We start from the raw sequence: 23,882 nt of genomic DNA, 5'->3' as shown, positions 1-23,882 counted from the left end.
ATAAAAACAGAAAATCCCCCCAAACCCAAGACTGGACAACCCTCGCTCAGCAAGGTTGGAACGTAGCCTTGAACCCGCTCTTGAACTGGGGCGGGAACTTGGCCGAGGTACACGCCGCCCCGAAAGCGCCTTTATCGTTGGAGATGCAGCACTTTTGGTTGCCCTTGAGCGCGCCGTCGATGCTGCCGCTCTTGCAGGCGACCTGGGTGAGGTTGGCGGTGAGGGAGCCGGAGGGCTCGTAGCGGCCTTTGTTGGGGGCCGTGTCGATCGTGCCGGCGCATTGGACGCGGTCTGCTGCTTTGCTGTTGGAGGGAGGGATGTTAGCTGTGGAGGTTCAGGGTGATGCGTTTTGTTTGGTGGGTGCGTGTGCGTGGTTGACTTACACTGAGAGAGCGATTGTGGCGATGGCTGCGAGAATGGTTGTGAACTTCATGGTGAAGGATGTGGGGGTTGTTTTTGGAACGGTAAAGTGCGTTGGCTGTAAGAGCGGAGGTAGCGATTATTGAGTGAGTAACTTGAGTCTACCAGGACTAGATGAAATGATTAATGCGATGTGATGAAGAGGGAGCAATTTCATAGCCGGGGCGCTTGTCATGTTTAAGTATTCTTCTCCTTCTCATGATTTCAAGGAATGGTTTAGCTTGTTTCTACGCATGTTTCTACTGCTTCTACTGTTTCTGTGTAAAGCGGCACCGCCGACGGCAGTGCTCAGGTTACTTGAAACAGCCTCCAGTCGTCAGCATATTCGCGCAAACGTGAAGCTGACGATAGCGTGTTCCAGCCCTCACGGAGTACGGATACATGGCTCCCTTTTTTTGATGTTTTTGTTCGTATGGTGGTCCCGATCGTTTGGGTTGGGGGGGGGACTGAGAATAATTTCCTAAAGCGGGCGTGCTAAGCTTTGGCTGCCCACGTTTTGAGCCCAAAGGGGTGAGACGTGTGAGGATCGTCCCCCTTTGAGATCCCCAAATTTAAGCTTCGCGCCTGGGTTTGAGGGATCTTTGATCCAAGCGCGTGGGTGAGAGAAGAACGGGTCGTGTTCTAGAAACGGGCTCTGCGGGTCTCCCTTGTTGTGTGCTAAGGTGCTTGAGTGACGTGACTTGACTCAGTTGTTGGCCAAAGACACGCCTGACTTCTCGGTTGCTTCCAATTGCGAGATTGGTAGACTAATTGCTTCTTCCGGATTCGAATATACTCTATGCTCGACTCGATAGAAGTTTGGGAGAAGGAGGGCTCGAGGTGGCCCAACCTGGACTTCGATTAGGTTGAAAGTAATTGTTACCTATTTAATTTCTTAGATTTGTTCATCCCATGAAGGCCACGCTTTCAGCTTTTCAATAGACAACCCTTGATAAAGACCCGATTCCCTTTGAATAATGCCGCACTTGAAAATGGCATCCTTTTCTGGAATCACCGAGTTAGGGCTCGAGTATTTGTCGTGAACCTTACTGATCTCAGGTGAGATGCAAGCTATTCGCAAGGGGAGAGCGGTGGTTCCATGTTCACTTCAGACGAATCTAGAAGCCTCGAAATGGCATCACTCGGCGTTCCTTGACCCGCCTCGACGCCGCCTCGACGGCTCTCCTGCATTTGAGATGGGACCATTGGATAGGATGAACATGATCGACCGACACGTCGATCCGAATGCTTCAAGCACAGGTAGTCATACAGGAAGCTTACCCTAACCGAGGAAAACCATACAGCTGAAACAAAGAACGAGGCCGACAGCTGATATAAAGCTCAAGGGATACCATCACCACCAACATGATTAGCCACTGCATCAAAGCCTCGCAGCATCTTAACTCCAACTTCATTTTCGGGCCGCAATATGTCCACCGAAACAGTCACATAAAAGGGTCACATGGCTTACGCAGCCACAGTGCTCCTGAGTGTATGCCTGTTCTCCGAACAACGACTCGTACCGGCTGTTTGGGACAGAAGCCTAAGTCGAGCACGGAGCTTGAGGCGGGTGAGCGGCCCGGTGGGATGGTTTCGCTGGCGAATACAGCCTGAGATCCATTTACTAGTTGTCTTCAAGTTACCAGTAGGTCGCATGTTGCTTGATCATTACCGCCTGCCGACGATGATAGAGATGTGCAAGAGGGAACACTTCTCAAGGGATCCAAGTCCTGGATACATGCAATCAGAAGTTTAACTTTCAATCAAAACTTGCAAGGGCCAAGCCAAGACGTCTTGCCAGAAGGACCCGACACTGTTCGATATCAAATGGACTATGGGCGCGCCAGAACCACCGAATGCCCAGAAACGCCGGTACCTATGCAGCATCGCGGCGTAAAAGGCCAAAACGACGAGGGCCTCCGGTTGATGCTGGTGCAGTGCTTCGACGTACTCGTCCGGGATACATATGGGCCACGACATAACCGCATGGACACCAACCTCGAACTCGTCCGGTCGTCCTCCGGCGAGGTCGATAACCCATTGAAGCTTTTCTAGCGCTGCGATGCAAAGAGTTGTCGACGCGGAAGGTGTTGGTGTCTTGTCCAAGAATTCTCTCAACTGCTTCGTTTCCGGACCTGGAGTCTGGACGGGTTCCTTGTCCATGACGTCCACGATGAACAAGAGAGGCTTCAGGTCAGACTGCAGTATTTCGTCCCAGTATTTCCCGGTGATGGATCGTACCCCTCGATGTAGACGCGAGTAATTGACAAAAGCATCGATGAAGTCTGCGAGAGAGCCGCAGTGCCATTGCAGTGTTTCGTAAAGAACATGTATGCCCAAGAGAGACGCAAATACAAAGGTCGGTATGTACGTCTTATCTGAGATGTGCTGCTTGATTTGGTTGAAGAACCCCAACGCTCGCGTCTGTAACTCAGTAGCCTGATGGGAATATATGGACGCCTTGGGCCCATTCTGTGTTGAAAGGTGAAGTGATGATAGCCCGAGGAGCTGGTCCAAAAGATACGGGGCCGTCAGAGAATGTTCGATCGCAGTGTCTATAAGGGGCCGTATGTTGCCGGTCAGAGCCATGAATTCTGACATATTTGACTGAGCATAGTGAAGGAAAGCCATGTGGCTCGCAGTAAAAGTCTGCCTTGTACAAGAGTACACTTCGCCAGGGTCCTTGGGAATGGCGAAACACCGGCTGGCGCAAATTTCATTGGGTGCTATGATACCGGTGCAGACTGTAGCTGCCGTGGAGGGTATGGCCGACGAGCTGTGGTCCATTTCCGTTTTGAGGTAGGAACATACTCGCTCCGCCATGATGCAATTCCGGCATTCCGGCCGGGTCTCGTCGCATTTGATGTGGCGTTTCTTACAGCCGCTACAGCCATTTCTCGACTTGCGATGTGTTCGGCGGCCTGCGAGCCGGTCGAGAAGTTGTTTCGACATGAAAATAATAATGTGCGAACCGCGGAAGACGATATACGGGGAAACCAGATACGCGGATTGTTATGAGGGGATAATCAAAGAGAGTACACGCGGAAACGGTCACTTAGGATGTGCCAGGCTGTATTTAATCTTTCTAAGTATTTCTAGATTCAAAAAGCTTACTCCAGGGGCTGAGGTTTCGTCTCGAGCGTTGGGGCTTGGCTTGATAAGTGTCTTTTCAATTTTTGCCTTACACGCGTATTCCTCATGGCGCCCCACTTCCCGTGCAGCGATGCGGTATCTAGTGCGGAAGCCATGCGTTCCTAGACTCACATGGCTCGCCAGTCTTGTGTGTACCTTGAAGTCGAAGATTTCAACGCACTGTTGTCTCCATGCAATAGCCTGAATCGACGGAAGCCCCGAGCTACTTTATTCAAGAGTTGAAGGTTGATTTATGTGAGGTACCTTTCCAAAGGCTCTAGCAGTGTTCCTGGCTACCGGGCTTTTTCTATAAACCCCGTTGCCATCGGAGCCGATCAATATTGTTACCCACTTCTTACCACTTCCTAGCTCAGGGGTCATCCATGGGACAAAGACATCGAAAATCTTCGGACTGAAGGCACGGGGGAGGGCTCGTGGTTCTATTCAGATTACAAACATTCCCTAGTAGAAGATTGGAGTTGACAGTAACCTGTAGCTATCACTTAACCATTCATCATGATTAGATAATTATGCTAAACTGTTTGCACGTAACATACATCGGGGATCAATATCTGTAAGGAAAACCTCAAAGGTGACAGCCCCTGCTTGCAAGCGCCTAGTACGCCCTCTTCGCCTAAGAAGTCACTTGTGCCTTGGCCTGAGCTCTGATATTCTTCGAACTGAAGCCGGCCATGAAGCGGAACATGCCACTTGGAATAGTCCACTGCTTCTTCTCCGTATCCCAAAAACTCAAATCTCTTCTCATGAGCTGAAAGACCACAGACTTGGTTTCACCGACCTCAAGATGTATCTTTTCGAAACCTCTCAGAACCTTGACTGGCGTCCCCTCGGGTGTTGTAGAACTTGGAAAAGAGACATAGAGCTGGGGCACGGCTGACCCTGCAAGGCCTCCCGAGTTGGTGACCTGAATCGACGTTGAGGCCACCACCTTCCAAAGATCGCTCAGTCCGCCTGGCTCAACACCATTCGCTTCATCCGCGAGGGAGGAGATGTTCGCATCGACCTTGATCTCAAGAATGCCTCCCATCTCGAATTCTGTATAAGATAGTCCAAAGCCAAACTCATACTGAGGCACAATCTCGTTCGCATCCAAGTGCCGGTAGTCAATCATCTGCCTTTCTTCGAAGACCGAGTGCCAGGCATCTGGGTCAGTGGTAGGTTCCGTCAAGTTGAAAATGGCTGGACCGTAGTCCGACTCGTTCTTCGGAATGGAATAGGGAAGACGACCTGAAGGCTCGACAGCCCCCCAAAGAACATCAACAATGGAGTTTCCCGTCTGTTCTCCCGGGTAATGAGCGTTCAGGATGGCCGTTACGTTCTCGTTGTCCGCCCACGGGATGACCACCACGCCAGGTCCGTGGATGATGACGACAGTGTTGGGGCACATCGCCGCGGTGTTCTCAACAGCTTTCGTAGCTGACCACTGTAGCCCGGCAGACTGTCTGTCTTGGCCCTCGGTAGCGTAGGATTTGAGGAAGAGAAGGCAGACATCTGGCACGGGGTAGATAGCTCTGAAACGGCCATCCGCTAGCTCGTCGTTGTCGAACAATGCTTGCACTCGACCACCGGTAGACTCTACGTGTTTCCGAATAGCTTCGAAAGGGCTCACCAAGTTCGTGTGCCGAACGGTTCCAGAGCCTCCGCCGATATCGACAGTGCCCATTTTGAATCCCTCCGGCTGGGTTCCGATATCAAGAAAGACGGAGCCTATGGTGGGATAAGGGGCATCATTGCCGAAAACTCCGATATCGAGTTCGTCGGTCAAAGGCAGGGTGCCATTAAAATTCTTGAGAAGTACTGTTTCCGCAGCGCCTATCTCCCGGATGAGCTCCGCATGATTGCCTCTGACATCGCGAGCAGTGACTTCCGGGTAGCTCGAAGGGAGTTGGACCTGATGGCCATACTGGTAGCGCAAGAACGCAGCTGCACTAGACGGATCGATGGAAGGAAAGTCCTTGTCTTGCCCAAGCAAAAAATACGGCGTTAGGACTCTTGTCGCCATGTCGTTGAGACGGTCTGCTGAGACCAGGCCGCCGTTGACTGCGTCGAGGAGTGAATCGCCAAAGTAGGAGGTCCCAGCCGCGGCACTGGCATTGCCCGGCATTTCCAAGTCCAGCCCGGAGTTAGCGGAACTCAGCGTCTCGTGAGTAGCGTACCAGTCGGAAACTACATAGCCTGGGAATGCCAGCTCATCCTTCAGGATCGAAATAGTCTCTGGGTTGGCGCAGGAATAGTTTCCATTAACCCGGTTGTAGGAGCACATGATGCTTGCTGTCCCAGCCTTCACTGCATTAGCAAATGGCCATAGATACAGCTCGTGAAGAGTTCGATCGTCGATATCCGAAGAGATTGCCTCAATAGTTGTGCCGTTGTCGCTGATAGTCGAAGTCCGTTGGGTTTCCTGCTCGTTTCCTATGAAATGTTTCGAGCAGGCTTGCACGCCGACGGATTGAATACCGATGACTGAAGCATTCATGGCAACTCCAGCCAGATAAGGATCGGGCCCAAAGCCTTCCCAGTTACGACCTCCTGTTGCGTGGCGTCCCAAAGGTCCTGAAGATGGGCTAGGAGGCAATCAGTGTTGCTCAATACCGCATATAAAAGAAGAAGTCAGGCGCACCCCAAATGAACGTGAGCCCCCTTCGCTCTAAACTCTTCTCCAAGGGCGACAGCGCGTCTATACATGAGGTCTTTGTCCCAGGTAGCTGCCGTCGAGATCCCAGCAGGGAAGACGCTGACACCGTCGGAACGAGAGTACCCGCTAGGTCCATCCGAGTAACACACCCCATCGAATCCCAGCCGCTCGATAGATCCGATCGTACCCACGCATGGGAGCTTGGGACTCGAGTAACCTCCTGTGACGAGACCAATCTTTTCAACTGTCGTTGATTGGGACACGAAGTCCTTGGCTGCTATGGAAGCCTCATCCCAAGCTGAGGTAACGCAACCTATTAGCAGTTGTCGAAGAGTAAACGACACGACACTGGGAGCCCTTACATAGTGCATGGCCAGGGGGTAGTGCTTGGCTCAAGCTCAGTCCAAGGAACGCGGCGCCGGCTGCAAAGAACAAGCCTTTGCTGAACATGATTAGGGAAAGACTCTCCGCTGTCTGGATGATGATGAAAATGTCAATGCTGGAGTGATAAATGAATGTGTACCATTAAGAAAGAGAATATCTGTCGGTACAAGTACCATGCACGACCCTCGGTTAATCTTGCAGGTAAGGTCGCTCGAACGTGGGGAGGATACTATCAAACCTCGTTGCGATTTGGGTACTCCGCAGTGCCAGCTCTTCATCAATCTCTAAACTAGGATAGACAGCGTAATAACCATCTGCCGTATTTGCGCGTTTCCGAATATCAGTTCCCCGTTAAGGTTGTGTTCACCACCATCCCGGCATCTTCGCCAAGTCCACAGCTCCGAAACGTAGCCTTCATGACGATGAGTCCGTTTTTCTCAACGTATCAATGGAAACGATAACCGCGGATTCAACCCGCCACATCATAGTAGACTCAGCCAACACGCGGAATCGTACTTTCTTGTCGCACAAGGGGTTTTGGAGGCTAGAGAAGCGCCATGTCCAATGATTGACGCAGCTTGAATGTTCGCCAATGGGATGTCTGCCTGAAATGCCTGACCCGCGGGTTCATCCCACAGTGAAATGCTTGTGTGCACGTATCCGCGGATAAAGCTCCTGACAAATGTGAATTTGTAGGTTACACGTGCAACCAATGATACAACAGAAAAATAATACTGGAAGCCATCGAAAAACATTTATCATGATGCTTTGAAGACGATCACGAAGCCATGCCTTCATTTGATAGAAAATTCATTGTTCCGGCTGTTTTTACTAAGGTAGTCTTTGGTCATATTTTTTCTTGCCGTCTCTACAATGGTCATCACTCTCCAGCCAAGAACCGATCCTGGCTCCAATTTATACTACTACGACATATGGTTCAGTTGAAAATCTGGGATATGCTGCGAGGAGTTGTTCAGCAAAGCAAACCCCAGACTGGACTTTGATGCCATATGTCGGACAAAGCATGCTCATTTCTTGGGCCCGGCTTTCTATGCCGCTTCGATTTATATGTTGCTTGGCCATCTAATCACCAACCTCAACGCAAACTCGTATTCCCTCATTCGAATTAAATGACGGACAAAATTCTTCCTCATGGGGGATATTCTGTCCCATCTTCGAGCAAGGAGGGGATATGAGTCTCTTGTTTGCAAGTCGCCATCTCTTCATGAGCCTCGGCATCTTTAGGCTTTGCTGGAAAAAGAGAACTTATTCTCGATTTTAGGGGGTGGCCTCCTTGCAACTGCGAACTCTGAATCATCCCAAAATATCGGCAACAACGTCATTCTTCTCGGTCTAAGTATACAAGTCCTCGTGTCGTGATCTATCTGCAACTTTGAGGATTTCGATGCTCTGGACGAGATCCGCTGCCACGATGGAGCATAAAATTGGGCTACGGGAACGCGGGTTCGGTGTCTCGTCTAGCCAGACTAAGTCTGCATCGACTCACCCAGCCACGCTGCTACTCTATGGGCTTGAAAGGTGCAGAGCCTGGGTGGGCATTTCGACATTTATTTCAGCTTCTTTGGCATGAAATTTGAATCCACCATGATGTTCAATACGCGGCCAAAACTAAGGCCCATGATGGATACAGAGGCGACGAGTAACGTTATTTATTGCTCAGGAGAGAGGGATATCGGAGCTCCCGAAGACAGCTAGTCACTTCCTAAGGTATTTACCCTCACAACTCACTACAGTTATACGTGTATCAGGCTCACTCAGGCATCAAGTGAAATTACAGACTTCACCTGTAGTACATCGCTCCCCTTTAAGCACCTCAGAAACCTTTGATAGGCTAGGTACTTAATGCAGCGGGATTGCCATTATTCGAGTCAACTTAATGTGACAGCCAACTCAAGGGAGAACAACCGCCATGTTCATCCACTACTTGTCTGCAACCATACTCCTATCGAGCATCGTCTCGGCTGGCTCAATTTGTAAAACCACCCCATACGACACAATCTGGCCCACGGATAACTATTGGACTGCCTTGAACCACTCTGTCGGGGGTGCCTTGATCAAAACCCGACCAGTAGCGTCTGCTTGCTATGACGGCAACCCCTTTTCTTCCGCTTTGACCTGCGATACTGTTGATGCCGGCTGGTCATCTTCCACATTCCATGCAGGCTTTCCGGAATCCATCGACTATCCATTTTGGGCCAACAACTCCTGTGTACCTCCGAGCGAGTACGCATACAAGAACGATGGATGTAAGCTTGGAGGCTTGCCTGAATTCATCCTCAATGCTACGATTGCCGAACAGGTCGCAACAGCAGTGAAGTGGGCTAGCGCGCGAAATATTCGCATCATTGTCAAAGGAACCGGGCACGACCTGAACGGAAGGTGAGTAGAAGGCACATATCTAACTGTCTTTTGGTGAACTAACACCCTCTCAGATCCAGCGGCGCATATTCGCTGTCGATTTGGACTCATCAGCTTCGAAACATCAAGCTAGACAAGCAGTGGCCACGGCCGTCGACCAACATAACAGAGAGCGTCGCTATTCTCGAGAGCGGAAACAACTGGGGGCGCGCTTTGGAAGCCACAGCCGCAGCTGGAAGGACACTTGTCAGTGGGCAGGTCAAGACAGTCGGTCTCGGCGGCTTCATCGGCGGCGGTGGCCATGGCCCTCTTTCGAGTCACTATGGTCTCGCCGCTGACCAGGTCCTCCAGGCTACAGTAGTCACAACAACCGGTGACATTCTCGTGGCAAATGAGTTCCAGAACCGAGACTTGCTGTGGGCAATCCGAGGCGGCGGACCGGGTCTCTATGGAATCGTCACGGAGTTCGTCCTTCGCACACACCCCATCCCAAGCAACGTGGTCCAGACAACTTTGTCCCTGAGCATGACTGGAAACGACACCGGATCTTCTGCCTCCGCATCTTGGGACGCCATGGCAGTACTTTCCAGCTTCCTTCCGGACCTGATGGACGCTGGCGTGGCAGGCTTTGGCAACGCGGCAACGTCGAATGTTTCGCCCAAGTCTTCCAGCGGCGTCGTTCAGGGAATCGGAGCAACCTTTACTTTCTTTAGCTACAACACCACGGCGAACGATCTCGTTTCAATTTTGAATCCGATTCGAGCCCGGATGTTGCACAGTGGAAATGCCAATCTCTCGGTGGCTATCGCGGAGCCGACGGTCTTTTCCTCGTACCTCTCCTTCATCGACGACCTCAATGATCCCGCCACTCCCGTTGCACAGATCAGTCTCATCTCCAGCCGCCTGCTCGGCCGCAACGAGCTGACTGAGATTCCCCTGTCAAAGCTTCGATCCCATCTGCAAGATATCACCAAGTCTCAGGTGGAAGGGGGTACTGCTGCACTGGTGTATGGTCTTCAGGGTGGATTGGGGCCCCGTCAGGTCGAGGCGAGCATGCGAGGCGCTCTGACTCCTGCTTGGAGAAGCGCCTACATCCACCTGATCAGCTCTGGGACGTATATCAACACGACGGACACTACACCGCAGGATGCCTTGGCCAATGCTGCGGCTTGGGCTGAAGAGAACAAAGAAGCAGTGTGGCGGAAGTGGGCGCCGGGAACGGGTGCGTACATCAATGAAGCCAATCCATTCAATAGCAAATTTCAAGAGGACTTTTATGGTGGCAATTATGACCGCTTGCTTGAGATCAAAGACAAGTACGATCCCACGGCCAGCCTTTATGTCCGGTCAGGAGTCGGAAGTCACAAGTGGGACTACAATTTGACGGCCGGTAAACTTTGTCCTAAGTAGCCTGGGCGCCATAATTACATGAGATATAGTATAGTTTGCATGCATGGATTATGCTCATTGCGCCTCTGGAGGCCTCAATGTACATACACCTAGAACGCAATACTTTCTTCTGCATGAGAACCGCATCGCTAGGCAGGGCCGTTCTTGTAGTAGCGGGACTCCAAAGTCGCAACCTTTTAAGAAAGAATTCCAACTCAAAGCAATGTTTCCATTGGATGAAATCATCTCCTTTTCAGTACTACAGGAAGATAACCATTTATTGACTACCTCTATATTTGTGCGGTTTATCTATAGTGTCATCCGGCTACCTTAGTTCTGGGTCAAATCCAATGGCCATATGCCGCACCTGGACAACTCTAAATACTTTTTTTCTTCTCCCGGTTCTCAATCCTGAGGTCCAAAGTAGCATTGGAATCATGGTTCGAATCCCAGGTAGCTTTCAGTATTACAGTCGGATCGGCCACAGTCGCAAGCGCCCTTAAATCCAACAGCGAGTGTCATATGAGTCTACTTCTTGTGTTAGTTTCCATTCCAACATTGCAAAAAGATGATGTTTCCTCTCAACACCTGAATTGTGGATCTTCACGACTTCGACGCTCTCAAGCTCACTACAGAGCCAAAGTAAAGCAACTCTTGAGGCCCCGACTTTACAATTCACAAGGAATTGCAAGAATGACAGGCTATCCTTTGCTGGATTTAATCCATAAAAACCCTCCAATGTGTCCTAACTCGATGATAGACTAGACGAATGACACGCCTCCAAGAGAGGGCCAGCAATAAGGTGAAGGGAATATTTAGAGTAAAGTCATAAGTCCTAAGCATCATTTAGTCTCACCAGATGAACCAGACTTGCCACATCATGCACCTTAGTTCGAGTGCCCAGTGAGGTAAAGTCAAGCTGCCCGGATTGAACTTCCATTGAGCATCGTCGTTCACGCGGTACGTACCCTGATGATCAGATAAGGTACCTTCGTGGGGGGAGGAAGGTTCGGCCTTCCCCACACAGTAACCTGCACCTGCCAACTGCAGCAGCTGGTGAAATGTCATCCCCCACTTGGCAAGAACCCCGCCGCTTCCCGCGTCCCGCGCTGCAGGGCCGGACTGTGCTCCTGCCTCCAGGTCTGACCTCGAGCTCAAGCGTAACCTGCCATCCTTGTCGCTCTCAGCCTCTTCGAATTTCCCATACCATCATCTTCTCCTCTTCAACCTCGTCAGCATAATCATCACCAACAGTTCTCGAAGCGAGCTAGATACAACGTCCCGCCCTACTGATCCGCGCAAGAATCTCTACGATGTCTTCTCAACCCAACCCGCTCCGCAACATCCAGACGTCGACCGTCTTCCTCAACACAACCCTCGCCGGCCTGAACTTGGGCCTCTCCTTCTTTGTCGTACCCCGCCTCCTTGAGTCGCCCACCCCCCTCATGCTACGACAGTGGTCCAACATGTTCAAGCGGACCAGTCGGGTCTTCCCGCTACCGACCCTCTTCTGCGCATTGAGCTATTGGTACATGGCCTATGCTGTGCGCCACCTCCCCAGCAAATCGAAACTACTGGCCGCTGCCGGTGCTCTTTGCTTTTCAATGGTCCCCTGGACTGGCTTATTCATGGTCAGCATCAATAAGAAGCTGTTCAAGAAGGCCGAGGAAACCAAGGATATGGGCATCATGGCCATTGGCTTGACCCAGGAAGAGGAGGAGGGGGCCAAATCTCTCGTAGATCAATGGGGCTTGTACAACCTGGGAAGGGGCATTGCCATCGGTCTTGGTGGTGCTGTTGGTCTTTACAGCATCGTTTCTTGATCTAGCTGTGGTCTTCCAACGTCAAACTGGCATCCTCTTGGTTGGTGGTTATCTGCCTCGAAACGGAACTTCTCATCGATCACTTGGAATTATCGCTACGCTGCACTCTTTGAACTCATGGGTATCATCATTACAACTATTCTACTAATGTTACATCAGATTACTTTTTGATCTCCGTTCTTGCTCATTCACATCGTCCTCCGTCGTTTTCATGATTGCGATCGCAGAGTGCCACTTGTAACATCAGCATCGATGGCCTTTAGGGGCATCGTGCGGTTGAAGATCTTGTGGCCGACCAAGAGGACAATAAACAGGAGGACACTGACGTACGCAGTGAAGAAGTCACTGGTGCTCCACTCAATGAAGACGGCGAATCCATTGGTCAGAATAATGAGGACGTTGAAGAACAGGCCGTACCAAGAAAGGTAAGGTTGCAGTGGCGCAAGGTAAGGCAGGCTGCTACGCGGGATATTCTGGGCCTTGAGGGCGGCCATGAAGCGCAGATGGCAGATGTTGATGCAAGACCAGCTGATGAAGCCAGCGACGGCAGTAACGTTCAAGAGCCAGTCAAAAACAACACCACCGTTGGACGACAGGTTCATGTAGGCGAGCAAACCGACGGCAGAGGTAGTGGCAACTGCAAAGTAGGGAGTTCCGAACCTGTTGGTGTAGGTCATGAACTGAGGAGCGCACCTCTCGTTGGCAAGCGAAACAAGAATGCGGGAGCCAGAGTAGACGTTGGAGTTGGCGGCGGAGAGAACGGCGGTCAGGAGCACAGCATTGATGATGTCGGGCAGAACCTTGACACCAGCCAAGTTGGCAGCGATGACCAGGGGAGACGCGGAGGCATCCTGAGAGTCGAGCAGAAGCGATGGGTTGTCGGACGGCACAATGATACCGACGAAGAAGATGGTCGCCACGAACAAGCTGAAGATGCCCCAGAAAGTCCAGCGGACGGCACTGGGAACGCTCTTCTCGGGGTTCTTGGTCTCACCAGCACCAATACCAACCAACTCGGACCCCTGGAAACTGAAGCCGGCGGTGATCAAGACGGACCAGAAGCCAATGAACTTGCCAACGGAACCCTCAACAATGGACTCGTTGAACGCACCCGGGCTCACCCAGTACTTGAAGCCCAGGTACCCCTGCTGGCCAACACCGGCGTTGATGCAGATGGCAAAGATGATGAAGCCGACAATGGTAACGACCTTGATGCTGGCGAACCACATCTCAACTTCACCAAAAATGCGAATGGGCATGAAGTTGAGAGCAGTGAAGACGACCCAGAAGACACTGATAAAGATGGCAATGCTCAAGCTGTCGTTCCAGTATTGGATAATGACACCAGCAGCAGTCAGCTCGAGAGCGAAAGTGATGGACCAGCTGAACCAGTACATCCAGCCCATGGCGAAGCCGAGAGTGGGGTCGATGAATCGTGAGGCGTAGGAGGTGAAGGCACCGGGGACGGGGATGTAGGTGGCCATCTCGCAAAGGGCCGTCATGACGGAGTAGACGATGGAGCCGATGAAGATGAAGGCGATCAGGCAACCGACAGGGCCGGATGTCGCGATGGCCTTACCGCTACCGAGGAAGAGACCAGTACCGATAGTACCGCCTGCGACGATGTGTCAGAACAACTGCGACCCTTGCACGAGGCTCGGCTCGATCAAAGTGACATACCGATGGCAATGAACTGCAGGTGACGACTGTTGAGGTCTCGCTGAAGACCACCCGTCTCGCCATTCTCCAAGTCGGTCTTAGAGGCGTTGGTGGGAGTGACCTCGCCCTCACTTGTTTGAGGAGTCTTTTCCTTGGAGCCGAACATGGTGATGACTTTTGTTTGGCTTGGTAAATCGAAGTCGGCACGGGGTACGTTTCGTTCACGGACTAGAGCGACAAGTCTCGTTGACCGCGGCCAGAAGCAATGAGCACACTCGAAAGGATTGAGGGGACGAAGGAAGCCTGTTGATTCGCTTCTCCAGAAATCACCGGACGCATGTGCAAACAAAAACCTGGGGGGACAACAGGAGAGGTGCCGCCCCGAACGAAAAGCTCATGGCATGATTAAATACAATACGGGCCTTCTCTTACCCAACAGGTTCCACTCCGCGTCGACTCATCGCGACCGGTAACGGTGGCCATGGTTGGAAAAATCTCGAGCAGTGGACCGCGCTGGCGGCTGGACAGACTCGCACGTACTCACAGTCACACACACAAAGGCCTCGCTCGAGACCCTCTCCTTGGCTTCGCTCGTTGCGGGTTGGCCGATGGAGACGCGATGGTCTCACGCTCAAAGGCTCCATCACGCCCTGGTAGTGCGATTCGGGAGTCGGCCGGCCACGGGTAACAACGGCGTTGTCCAGGGGGTTTGCCTGTCGACCAAGAGCAATGTGGGAAATGGAGCGTGGAGATCAGCAGCTGTAGCAAGCAAGCAGGCAATGACATGCCATTCCGCTGCACGGCACGTCGACGCCCTCGCTGCCGCCTGCAGTTCGTCCGATCGGCCGGCATAAGCGTGTCTATTCCCATGGCTGGTTGCCAGTCGCCAAAAGGATCAAAGCCTGCGAGTCCTCCCACGCCGCCGCCCTCGCGCCACCCGATTCCCACCGAGCTTGGACCGAGCCCTTTCGTCTTCTTCTCTTTTTTTCCCCTGGAAAATGTCCGATTTTTTCTCTCCGCATGGCCAATCATGACGGTCCAATTCCTGCAGAGTCACGGCACCCGCAAGCTCTGCCCAGTCGCTGGACGGATAGAATTTTTCTCGAACATTTTCATCACCACCATTGTCCATTTTCAGCTAGAGATATCAAGCTTCTTCCAACCGATCCTATAGATGAGCTTGTCGGTCTTTGCCAAGTTTGTCTCGACTCTGGGCAGTCTGACTCTCTCGTTTCTCCAGCTCGGACATGTCCCCCCAAACGATCGGTGTACCCCGGCTGGTGGGTGATACGTTGCAGCACCGCGGTCTGCCGCAGCCGACCGCCATTGTCGTCACCAAGAGGGCACTGTAATATGTCCTGTCGTTATCAGCCCTACAACGCCCAACAAGCCTCGTATGCCGCGCCTTGCAGTGACAATACAGCAGACCAGACCGCGCTAAGCTGAGGAACGAAAAAGGTGACTTGCAGGATTCCGTTCCTTGGTCTGCCTACCTCATTTGCCGTATCCCGCCCGGCTCCGACAAGTCTGGCGATGGACCGCGGGCGCGGCGTTCTAGCAACTAGCGAGGGGAGGATATTTGCCCCAAGCTCCCATCCCAACTCATCCCATCCCCAAGCTCGAAAATTTCTTCTCCCTAGTTTTCATTACGTCTTTTTGTGGAAACATTTGCAGAATTTTTCACACGATCGGAGCAGGCCGTCGAGACACTCGAGATTTGATGCTGAAAGCTCAGAGATAATGCGTTTTCTTGTGTCAATTCAGTGAGCAAACTGCATGTCACTGCTCTCTGATTCGAGCTTTCGTGGCTTGCTCTTCTTCTCTGCTCGATTGGCGGCCATCGTTTTCGTTCGGGGGTCCCCCATACATACCAAGCTTGCCTGCCATCCGGGAAGTGGTGCCGGCTTGCCGTTCAATGCTCGGAGATGAGAATTTCGCAGACAGCAGTTCCGGTTCCGTATCGGCTTACGATCATTCTTGTTTTTTACCCGGCGCTCGCTTTTCCCTCCTTGGCTGTTGTAAGCCGCTCGACTCATTCTAGATTCGAAGGTTGCTTCCGCTGCCGGCACGCGATGCCGGAGAGAACATATGAGAGCCGGATCCGAACCCGGCTTTGCTTTTCCGACACGTCTGGTCAACCAACATCCTTTGCACGTTGGGATGTCCACGGATATCGTTGCTAACCGTTACTGTCTCATATTCACGTGCAATGAAAATGGCATTATTCGGTTGATTTGGTCAAGCTTTACGATCTTTCCCATTTGCACTCTTGACGGATGGATATATCCGTAGTTGCCTCAGCGGTAGTTAAGATTGCAGTGCAGTTATTCCCTGGGCGCAAAGTTTTGCTGGACCCGAGGGAACAGAACACCCTCTCTGTGTGGGTTTTCAATGCAGTGCTGGAGCCGCATTCCTTGACTACTCTTCTGTACATTGCCTCCGTGGTTGTGTGATTCCATCTACTCTCAGTGGTATCATGTCACTGGGCAGAATCAACGTACAGGCCCGCCAGCAATCTATTTCCACGTGTTTTCCATGCTGCATCAAATGACAGATCGCGGGCGGATTCGGTTGAAGTGGGATATGTACCGGTTGCTGCTTATACCCTAAAGCACAATGTGGATTTGACGAGAGTTGCAGCTATTCAAATCCTTGTGTAAATGCCTACACTCAGCCGCTCAACTTTTGCAGCTCATGTCTTTCAGGGCGGTCTTATTTGTAGTGAAGACGTGGGTGGCCTGAGTAATGCTCCCATTGGCCTCTGATGGCGGCGATGTCCCGAGTGATTCTCTTTGGGGGAGTAAAAGTTGCAGTGAATTGATTTTCATTCATGTTTCGCGCCGGGTCGTAAACCTACCAAATCAAAGCAATGTCTCGAAAACTGGCAGACTTGCTCGGCGCATGCAATTTTCGTCCCATGAGTTGCCCTGCTACGGATACCTACACCCAACCACTCTGTATTGACTTCGGTCTACATCGGCTACGGCAGAGGCTCCTCGAGAGCGGCCGGAGTGGTCGACCATAACCCCGAACGCTTTGTTGCGTTTTCAAACTTCTCCTCTCTCAAGACGTCACTGGTACCGGATGGGTAGCACATGTAGGAGATGGCATAAGCGCAGCATCGGTACACTTGCTGTAGTTTTTATCAACGTACACGAGAACATATCGAGTAAGCATCAAACATTATTTAACATGGCAAATCTCATCGCGCTCGAAGAACATTACGTTTCTCCCCTCCTCGATGCCAAGAAAGGCGGGGGCCCCAGTCCCGACACATTCGGGCCCGTCATAGTGGAAAAGCTGGGGGACATTGGCCCGGCACGTCTCCGTGATATGGCCGACAACTCCGTTGCCATGACGGTCCTCTCTCACTCACCAGTTCATCCCGATCCCGAAACCTGCAAAGCCATTAATGATGATCTACATTCCAAGATCATTCATCATCCGGCCGAGTACGCCGCCTTCGCAGTCTTGCCGATGCACGAACCTGCCGCGGCCGCCGCTGAGCTCTGGCGCTGCGTCCAGGATCTAGGCTTCGTGGGCACGCTCACGGGAAACCACCTCGATGACGGCAGCTTCTTCGATACACCCGACTTCTACCCTCTCTGGGAGGCCGCACAGGAGCTAGATGTACCATTCTACCTCCACCCGATATTCCCATCCGAGGAGGAATCCAACGTCAACTTCCAAGGCCCCTATGACCCCGAGATCGTAAAGGCGCTGGGTAGCTGGGGGTGGGGCTGGCACTCCCGAACAGGTCTCCACTTCCTCCGCCTCTTCGCCGCCGGCGTATTCGACAAGTTCCCGAACCTCAAGATCATCCTCGGCCACATGGGCGAGATGCTCCCGTTCATGTTAGATCGCATCATCGGTATGTCTGCGAGGTGGCCGGCGCCAGGGGGCGGGGAGCGAAAGCGCGGGCTGAGAGAGGTATGGGATGAGAATGTGTGGATTACGACGAGCGGCATGTTTTCGCTGGCGCCGATGGCGTGTTTGTTGCAGGAGACCAAGGTTGAGAGGATCATGTTTAGTGTTGATTATCCGTTTGCTGGGAACGGTGCTGGCAAGGAGTTTATGGATAAGTTGAAGTGGAGCGGGCTTGTGAGTAAGGATGAGTGGGAGGGGATTGCGTGGAGGAATGCCAAGGAGCTTTTGAAGTTCAAATTTGAGCCAAAGGACTGATTATAGCGAGCTTGAGATGCGAATCTGGCATTGCAGGCATTCATCGCCAAACAAGTTTCAGAGCGGCTTTGCCATTAAGTCGGGATGATGTGCAAGTTGAAGTTGCTTGACTCTGCCAAACTTGGAACCGGACTATTTACTCACTGTACACTGGTGCGGCGCCTTGTAATCAGACAGATTGCTGACCTGGCCATCTCTCAATTCGAGGCTAAATTTATGATGGAAATGAGAAATACGGCTGAGAAAGCTCAAATTAATGGGTCGAATGTAACTGACGATGGCATCTGAGGCGATTGCTATGTTGGGTGTCTCGGTAACTATTCCCGAGCTAGGTACACTCCTCCGATCGGCGAGAGTTGCCGGGGTGCTTGCATCGCAACTCTACTCATTCATCATCACCAAACTCTCGAACGCTCAACGAGTTGGAACCATCTGCAGTCATCTTTGACTGTGTTGCTTTCAATCGGTCCTCTACTTCAATTCATTGTATCACATCGGTGCCGCTCGTCGCTATGACGCTCTCACTCCCAAAGATCGGGATCCTCTCAATCGGGGATATGGGGATGGGTATCGCCAAATTGCTTGTCTCCAAAGGCTTCTCGGTTGCCACAAATGGCCAAGGTAGGAGGTGAGAAAGGAACCAGTTTGAGAATGAAAGAAAGCTCTCGTCACCTACACGGAGGTACTTACACGATGATAGCCCGGCAACAATCGCCAGAGCCCGCAGCGCCAACGTAGAGGTCCTGAGCTCCGACGTTCATCTCGTCGAGTCGCGACCGTTCATCCTCTCCGTCGCACCACCGCGAGACGCGCTCAGCATCGCCCGACGCATCATCGACGCAGCAGCAACGACAAAGCTGGAGAAGCCGCTCTACTTCACCGACCTCAATGCCGTCTCGCCAGCCACCTGCAAGGAGATGAGCCAGATGTTCAAAGAGGCCAACAGTCCCGTCCGCTTCGTCGACGGCTGCATCATCGGCGGCCCGCCGAAGCTCAAGGCCAATAGCGGCGATAACAACCAGTCAGCTGCGGATCAATGGTACGTCCCAAGCATGCCGGCGTCCGGACAGTATCCCCTTGGCGAAGCATGCCCCGAGCTCGCAGAGGCATTGAACATGCGCCACATCTCGCCCGAAGTCGGCGCAGCCAGCGGGTTGAAGATGTGCTTCGCGACGACGACGAAAGGATTTATGGGCCTAGCAATCCAAGCGTTCACCACAGCGTCCAAGCTCGGTGTCGTGGATGAGCTGCGCAAGGAGATGAGCGAGGCCGCGCCCGGCTTGCTCGATTTTGCGGAGAAGTCGGTCCCCCTCGTGCCGCCCAAGTCCTACCGGTGGGTGCGGGAGATGGAGGAGATCTCTGACACTCACCGCGCTGAGGGCGGCTTTGAGGCTGACAACGATGTGTTTCTTGGCATGGCGGAGTTGTATCAGGCCATGGCGGATGATCCCGTCTTAGGTGCCGAGAAGGTTGGCGAGAGGAAACGGGGGACGACGATCGACGATCTGGCTGCTGCGCTGGGGGACGGCTTGGCCACCAGAAAGCAAGATAAGTCTGATTGAAGCTTAGTGTAAAAACTTGCTGGAAGATCATCCAAGCCAAAATCCGACAAGACACATCATTGATGTTTTTGTGTGCCTCATCTTGGTTCTACGGGCGGCTGGTTTCGGTCTCGCAGGTTGATTACCCCGCGATGCAGGCACGGCGCTAAATCGGTAGGTCTCAGTTATCGCCAGCTTGATACTTATGCTCCTCAATGTCAGCGTCCGCACTTTTGGATATCTATCTCTCTCTTCCCTAACATCTTTCAATCAGTGCTGCTCATTGCAAACTTGCTCATACAAAGCCTTTCTTACGCGATCACGAGCAACACCAATAAGCAATGAGACTCGACCTTGGAGACTCAGCAAGCAATGGCTTCACAGCGGGGCCAGGATCGTCCTCAAGGGCGTGGGATCGCGACGTGCACCTCCCGCCCGAAAACCCCAGCTTGCATCTCTGCTCAAGACACCGCGTCATGGATCTCAAACAGTCTGATTTTGCAGCTAGGCCTCATAAGCACGCGTTGCCGCCCGACTGGCACTTTGGCACTCTATCAGACGTTATCAAACGGAGCGATTACTGTAGGTTCTGCAAGATGATCGCCTCATCCGTCTCTACAAACAACTACAAAGACGACGTCGAGGTTCTGGGCTGTTGGGTTCCGGATGTGACCTTTGAGGGGACCGATAGTAAGGACACAGAGAAGACCACGATGAACACGCTGAGGTTACGGATTGCTCCGGAGATGGTGGGGTGGGAGGACGCTTTCGCCCCGTTTGATATTGTTCCTTTGGCGAATAAGTCCGAGAACGACATGTTCAAGGGACGATTCATTGACGAGAAGTCTATTGACGGCGAACTTTTAAAGACATGGCTACGGACTTGCGAAGAGAAGCACCACATCGTCTGCTGGCGCAAGGACGAGCACGCCGCTGGCCCCATCGACCCATTCATTCGACTTTTGGATCTCAAAGACAAATGCCTCGTTCAGAAGTCTAATCTCCCGGACTTTGTCGCACTGAGTTACGTCTGGGGTAGGGGGGCCGTGAACTACAAACTCACAACTGACAACATTGACGAACTCTTCAAGCCTGGCGGACTAAGCAACAACATTGATCAGCTGCCTAAGACGATTCAAGACTCCATCAAGCTGACGACCTTTCTCGGTCACCGATATCTGTGGATCGACTCACTCTGTATTATTCAGAAGGGCAATGATAATGACAACAAGGTACAGCTCGCACTCATGGACGTTATCTACAGCAGAGCCTCTTTCACGATTGTTTCCGCCAACGGCGAAGACGCGAATGCTAGACTATTTGGCCTCAACGAAGTCGAGAGGACCAAGAAGCAGCATACCGCCGAGTACTCGTCCGACCTCACCCTCCTATCGCTAGTTCCCGACTTCGAGGATGGAGTTCAGCAAATCTACTGGAACACGCGCGGCTGGACATATCAGGAACGACTACTCTCACGCAGGCTCGTCTTCTTCACCGACAACACGGTCTACTTTCAGTGCGGCCAGATGACCTGCAGCGAAGACTTCAACATGCTTCGCGACGACGTCACCCAGAGCGCCTCGCAGCAGAACATCACCTTGTCTCGCGGGGAGGCGCCGCCGACTCTAACTCGGCGGCACCAATATCGCTTAGGTATATCGCCCGAATTCTACTATCGGATGGTCACGGAATACACATCGCGAGAAATGAGCCACACAGACGACCGAGTCAACGGGTTCAAGGGCATCTTGAACGTCATCGAAAAAGTGCCCAAGTACAAAGGGGTCTTTGTATGGGGCACATGGGCGAAAGATTTGCTTCTCTTTTCTCTACTGTGGCAGCCGCGACAGGAACTCAGCAGGGTAGTCAAGTACAAGTCCGACCCGCCACTTATTCTCTATCCGTCATGGTCATGGGCAGGATGGACGGGAGCCGTACGCTTCGACGATCTCGACGATTGGAACGGCTTGCCTGCCCTCAAAAGTACGTTCGATCGGGTTCGTCCAGCGGGCTGGGGCGTTTCTCTTGAGCTGAATAAGGGCGGGAAACCAGAAGAGCACGACTTCCACTTACGGCTTCGAACAAGGGTTGGGAATTTCAGGCTCACTCTTCACGACAGGAGCGGAGCCCTGAAGCCACCCTCACTGCCGGACGTCAAGGAACCGCACCCTGTTCGCTTTGGCATCACGCACTCCACCGCCCCGAAGAACGGAGGTGAAGACGAATGGCTTGGTTCTATCCTGATGCCAAAATGCTACCGGCAAAAGCTGGGAGGGCCCTACGAGTTTGTTGTTCTTTCGGATGCATACGGCTTCTCAGAAGAGGAGCTCTCGAGCCATGCTGGCCAGAAACCATGGGAGGCTGTCAACGTGATGATGATCAATCGCAGTGACACGAATGAACAAGATCCAAAGGCTGTTCCGGTTGTTCAGCGGGCCGGTGTAGGTAGGATGCTGAAGTCTGCATGGGATGAGATCTCAACGGAGTTAGAGGAGATCTTGGTCGAGTGAGTGCCAAGTTATACATAGAACAAGAGTCTGACGTTCGGCAATCCCCACATGCTACGTATGCCGATTTGGAGGGGCGGGATGAATGGTGCAAGCTGTCGCTAAGGCAACGAATGAATGATCCCCAGAGATTGTAAGCAAAGACGGCAGTTAAATTGAGTGAAGTTCAAAGTGAATTGCGATTTGTTCAAATATATACACTGAATGTAATCCGACAGAAGCTTTTCTGTGTGCCAAATTCCCCTCAAACCAGACCGTGGTGATAAAATACTGCGAACCTGAGTGTTCATAAAGCCGGTGACCAAGCATCTTCGGCATAGGGTTTCCAAAAGAGCCTCGACGATGAACCTCAGTCGTCGTCCGGTACCCTCTCATCTCCCTATTAGTGGCCGTGACCACCATAGCCACCACCGTATCCGCCTCCCTTTCCGCCACCGTATCCGCCACCACCGTATCCTCCTCCGCCGTACCCTCCGCCGCACTTGTATCCACCCTTGCAGTTGCCGTATCCACCGCCTCCGTAGCCACCACCACCACCGTGACCACCACCGTATCCGCCACCGCCATATCCGCCACCCTTTCCGCCGCCGTATCCTCCGTAGCCACCACCGCCGCCCTTGTTGTTAAGAATATCAACTCCGCCCTCCTTGTTCTTATCTTCACCTGGAAGACCAGCCTCATCCCGCTTGCCGAGATCGTTGTCTTTCTGGTCGCTCTTTGCTTCGTCGGAGCCCTGAATGCCGTGGCCGCCTTTACCGTGACCGTAGCCACCGCCATTGCCGTAGCCGCCTCCGTTGCCATATCCTCCACCACCGTACCCACCACCTCCGTAGCCGCCACCTCCCTTGCCCCCTCCATAACCACCGCCGTAGCTGCCGTAGTCGCCGTAATCGCAGCCCTCGTCTCTGCCACCTCCCTTGCCGCGCTTGCATTTGCTGTTATTGTGGTACTGATCTTGGTTGTTCTGTTTCTTGTCATCGCGTGCACCGAGTTGGGATCTTTCGTTTGGTTCATCGCGAGCGGCGATGGCTTCGCGTAGGGTCTGAGGGTTACCACGTCAGCGGGGCAATTCTTTGATAGCTGAGGAGGAGTCATACCGGTATATCAACATCAGGCTATCGTTGTTGCAAATGAGTCAGTACGTTACTTGTGACGGGCAATGAGGCCCAGAAGGGAGAGCAATCCAGGTATAAGGCCAGTGGGACGATGTGCTCGCCTAGAGTCACTTACAGCTGCCTCAGGGGAACGCTATCGAAATGTCAGAATCTTTCTAAACAAGAGAAATCAAAGTAGCCTAAGACTTACTTCAACAAGGTCACCTGTCTCGAACCCGGACTCAGGGATTGGCTGGGCTACTGGTGCAGCTACAGCAGCGATGGCATAGAAAGCCATGCCAATTGTGGCGGTTTGGCTGAAAGACGGAATATGCATGATTGCAGATTTGAAAAATGGAAGAGAAAGTTCAAAGTTGAGTTATTGAAGTGATGCTTGAGTCAATCCACTAAAGGTGAGGATGTGATGAGGGAAAAGAAATCAAGGTGAACTGAGAATAACGGCTTCGTACTTATACTCGAGATGAATCAAACTGCCATCGATGTAAAATAGGAACGATGTTGCCAAATTACATCTTGTACATAGTAATCCGCGGCTGAGTTGCGCCCAGCTGAACTCGGCTTCGGGAATAACTCACACCTTGTGAGTTGCCAATACGGCAACGCGAAATGCAGACGACAACGCGAGGTGTGGTGATAGTCCAGTCAGCCGATGAGTACTAAAGTATATCCCTTTCAGGGCTACCCATAGAAGGAAGCCATGATCTGCAAAGGCTTAA

The 23,882-nt window shown here is 52.4% G+C and overlaps 9 protein-coding genes across 9 annotated transcripts; 5 read left to right on the top strand and 4 right to left on the bottom strand.

The window, feature by feature from the left end:
* Positions 1 to 46: 46 nt before the first annotated feature.
* N0V96_011980 (uncharacterized protein) lies at positions 47 to 433 on the bottom strand (the record flags this gene model as incomplete). The annotated part of the gene is made up of 2 exons (XM_053197096.2): positions 47 to 302; positions 384 to 433. The coding sequence occupies 2 exons, from the start codon at positions 431 to 433 to the stop codon at positions 47 to 49; spliced, it is 306 nt and encodes a 101-aa protein (XP_053045403.1).
* Positions 434 to 4,165: 3,732 nt separating this feature from the next.
* Positions 4,166 to 6,149, bottom strand: N0V96_011979 (uncharacterized protein; the record flags this gene model as incomplete). The annotated part of the gene is made up of 2 exons (XM_065759462.1): positions 4,166 to 6,116; positions 6,145 to 6,149. The coding sequence occupies 2 exons, from the start codon at positions 6,147 to 6,149 to the stop codon at positions 4,166 to 4,168; spliced, it is 1,956 nt and encodes a 651-aa protein (XP_065611916.1).
* A 2,683-nt stretch (positions 6,150 to 8,832) lies between these two features.
* On the top strand, positions 8,833 to 10,360 carry N0V96_011978 (uncharacterized protein; the record flags this gene model as incomplete). Its single annotated transcript, XM_065759461.1, has 3 exons — positions 8,833 to 8,838; positions 8,892 to 8,971; positions 9,025 to 10,360. 3 exons carry the CDS (start codon positions 8,833 to 8,835, stop codon positions 10,358 to 10,360), a joined length of 1,422 nt encoding a protein of 473 aa, XP_065611915.1.
* Positions 10,361 to 11,652: 1,292 nt separating this feature from the next.
* N0V96_011977 (uncharacterized protein) lies at positions 11,653 to 12,162 on the top strand (the record flags this gene model as incomplete). The annotated part of the gene is made up of 1 exon (XM_053197092.2): positions 11,653 to 12,162. The coding sequence occupies one exon, from the start codon at positions 11,653 to 11,655 to the stop codon at positions 12,160 to 12,162; it is 510 nt and encodes a 169-aa protein (XP_053045399.1).
* Positions 12,163 to 12,371: 209 nt separating this feature from the next.
* Positions 12,372 to 13,987, bottom strand: LYP1 (lysine permease; the record flags this gene model as incomplete). Its single annotated transcript, XM_053197091.1, has 2 exons — positions 12,372 to 13,777; positions 13,843 to 13,987. The coding sequence occupies 2 exons, from the start codon at positions 13,985 to 13,987 to the stop codon at positions 12,372 to 12,374; spliced, it is 1,551 nt and encodes a 516-aa protein (XP_053045398.1).
* A 3,026-nt stretch (positions 13,988 to 17,013) lies between these two features.
* N0V96_011975 (uncharacterized protein) lies at positions 17,014 to 18,003 on the top strand (the record flags this gene model as incomplete). The annotated part of the gene is made up of 1 exon (XM_065759460.1): positions 17,014 to 18,003. One exon carries the CDS (start codon positions 17,014 to 17,016, stop codon positions 18,001 to 18,003), a length of 990 nt encoding a protein of 329 aa, XP_065611914.1.
* Positions 18,004 to 18,615: 612 nt separating this feature from the next.
* N0V96_011974 (uncharacterized protein) lies at positions 18,616 to 19,565 on the top strand (the record flags this gene model as incomplete). The annotated part of the gene is made up of 2 exons (XM_065759459.1): positions 18,616 to 18,631; positions 18,724 to 19,565. The coding sequence occupies 2 exons, from the start codon at positions 18,616 to 18,618 to the stop codon at positions 19,563 to 19,565; spliced, it is 858 nt and encodes a 285-aa protein (XP_065611913.1).
* Positions 19,566 to 19,885: 320 nt separating this feature from the next.
* N0V96_011973 (uncharacterized protein) lies at positions 19,886 to 22,054 on the top strand (the record flags this gene model as incomplete). The annotated part of the gene is made up of 1 exon (XM_053197088.2): positions 19,886 to 22,054. One exon carries the CDS (start codon positions 19,886 to 19,888, stop codon positions 22,052 to 22,054), a length of 2,169 nt encoding a protein of 722 aa, XP_053045395.2.
* Positions 22,055 to 22,433: 379 nt separating this feature from the next.
* Positions 22,434 to 23,482, bottom strand: N0V96_011972 (uncharacterized protein; the record flags this gene model as incomplete). The annotated part of the gene is made up of 4 exons (XM_053197087.2): positions 22,434 to 23,093; positions 23,149 to 23,166; positions 23,282 to 23,299; positions 23,357 to 23,482. 4 exons carry the CDS (start codon positions 23,480 to 23,482, stop codon positions 22,434 to 22,436), a joined length of 822 nt encoding a protein of 273 aa, XP_053045394.2.
* Positions 23,483 to 23,882: the final 400 nt, after the last annotated feature.

This window comes from Colletotrichum fioriniae, assembly GCF_027942845.1.
Source record: "Colletotrichum fioriniae strain IMI 355084 chromosome Unknown scaffold_20, whole genome shotgun sequence".
Taxonomy (NCBI): domain Eukaryota; kingdom Fungi; phylum Ascomycota; class Sordariomycetes; order Glomerellales; family Glomerellaceae; genus Colletotrichum; species Colletotrichum fioriniae.
This window is presented reverse-complemented; position numbering and strand designations above follow the sequence as displayed.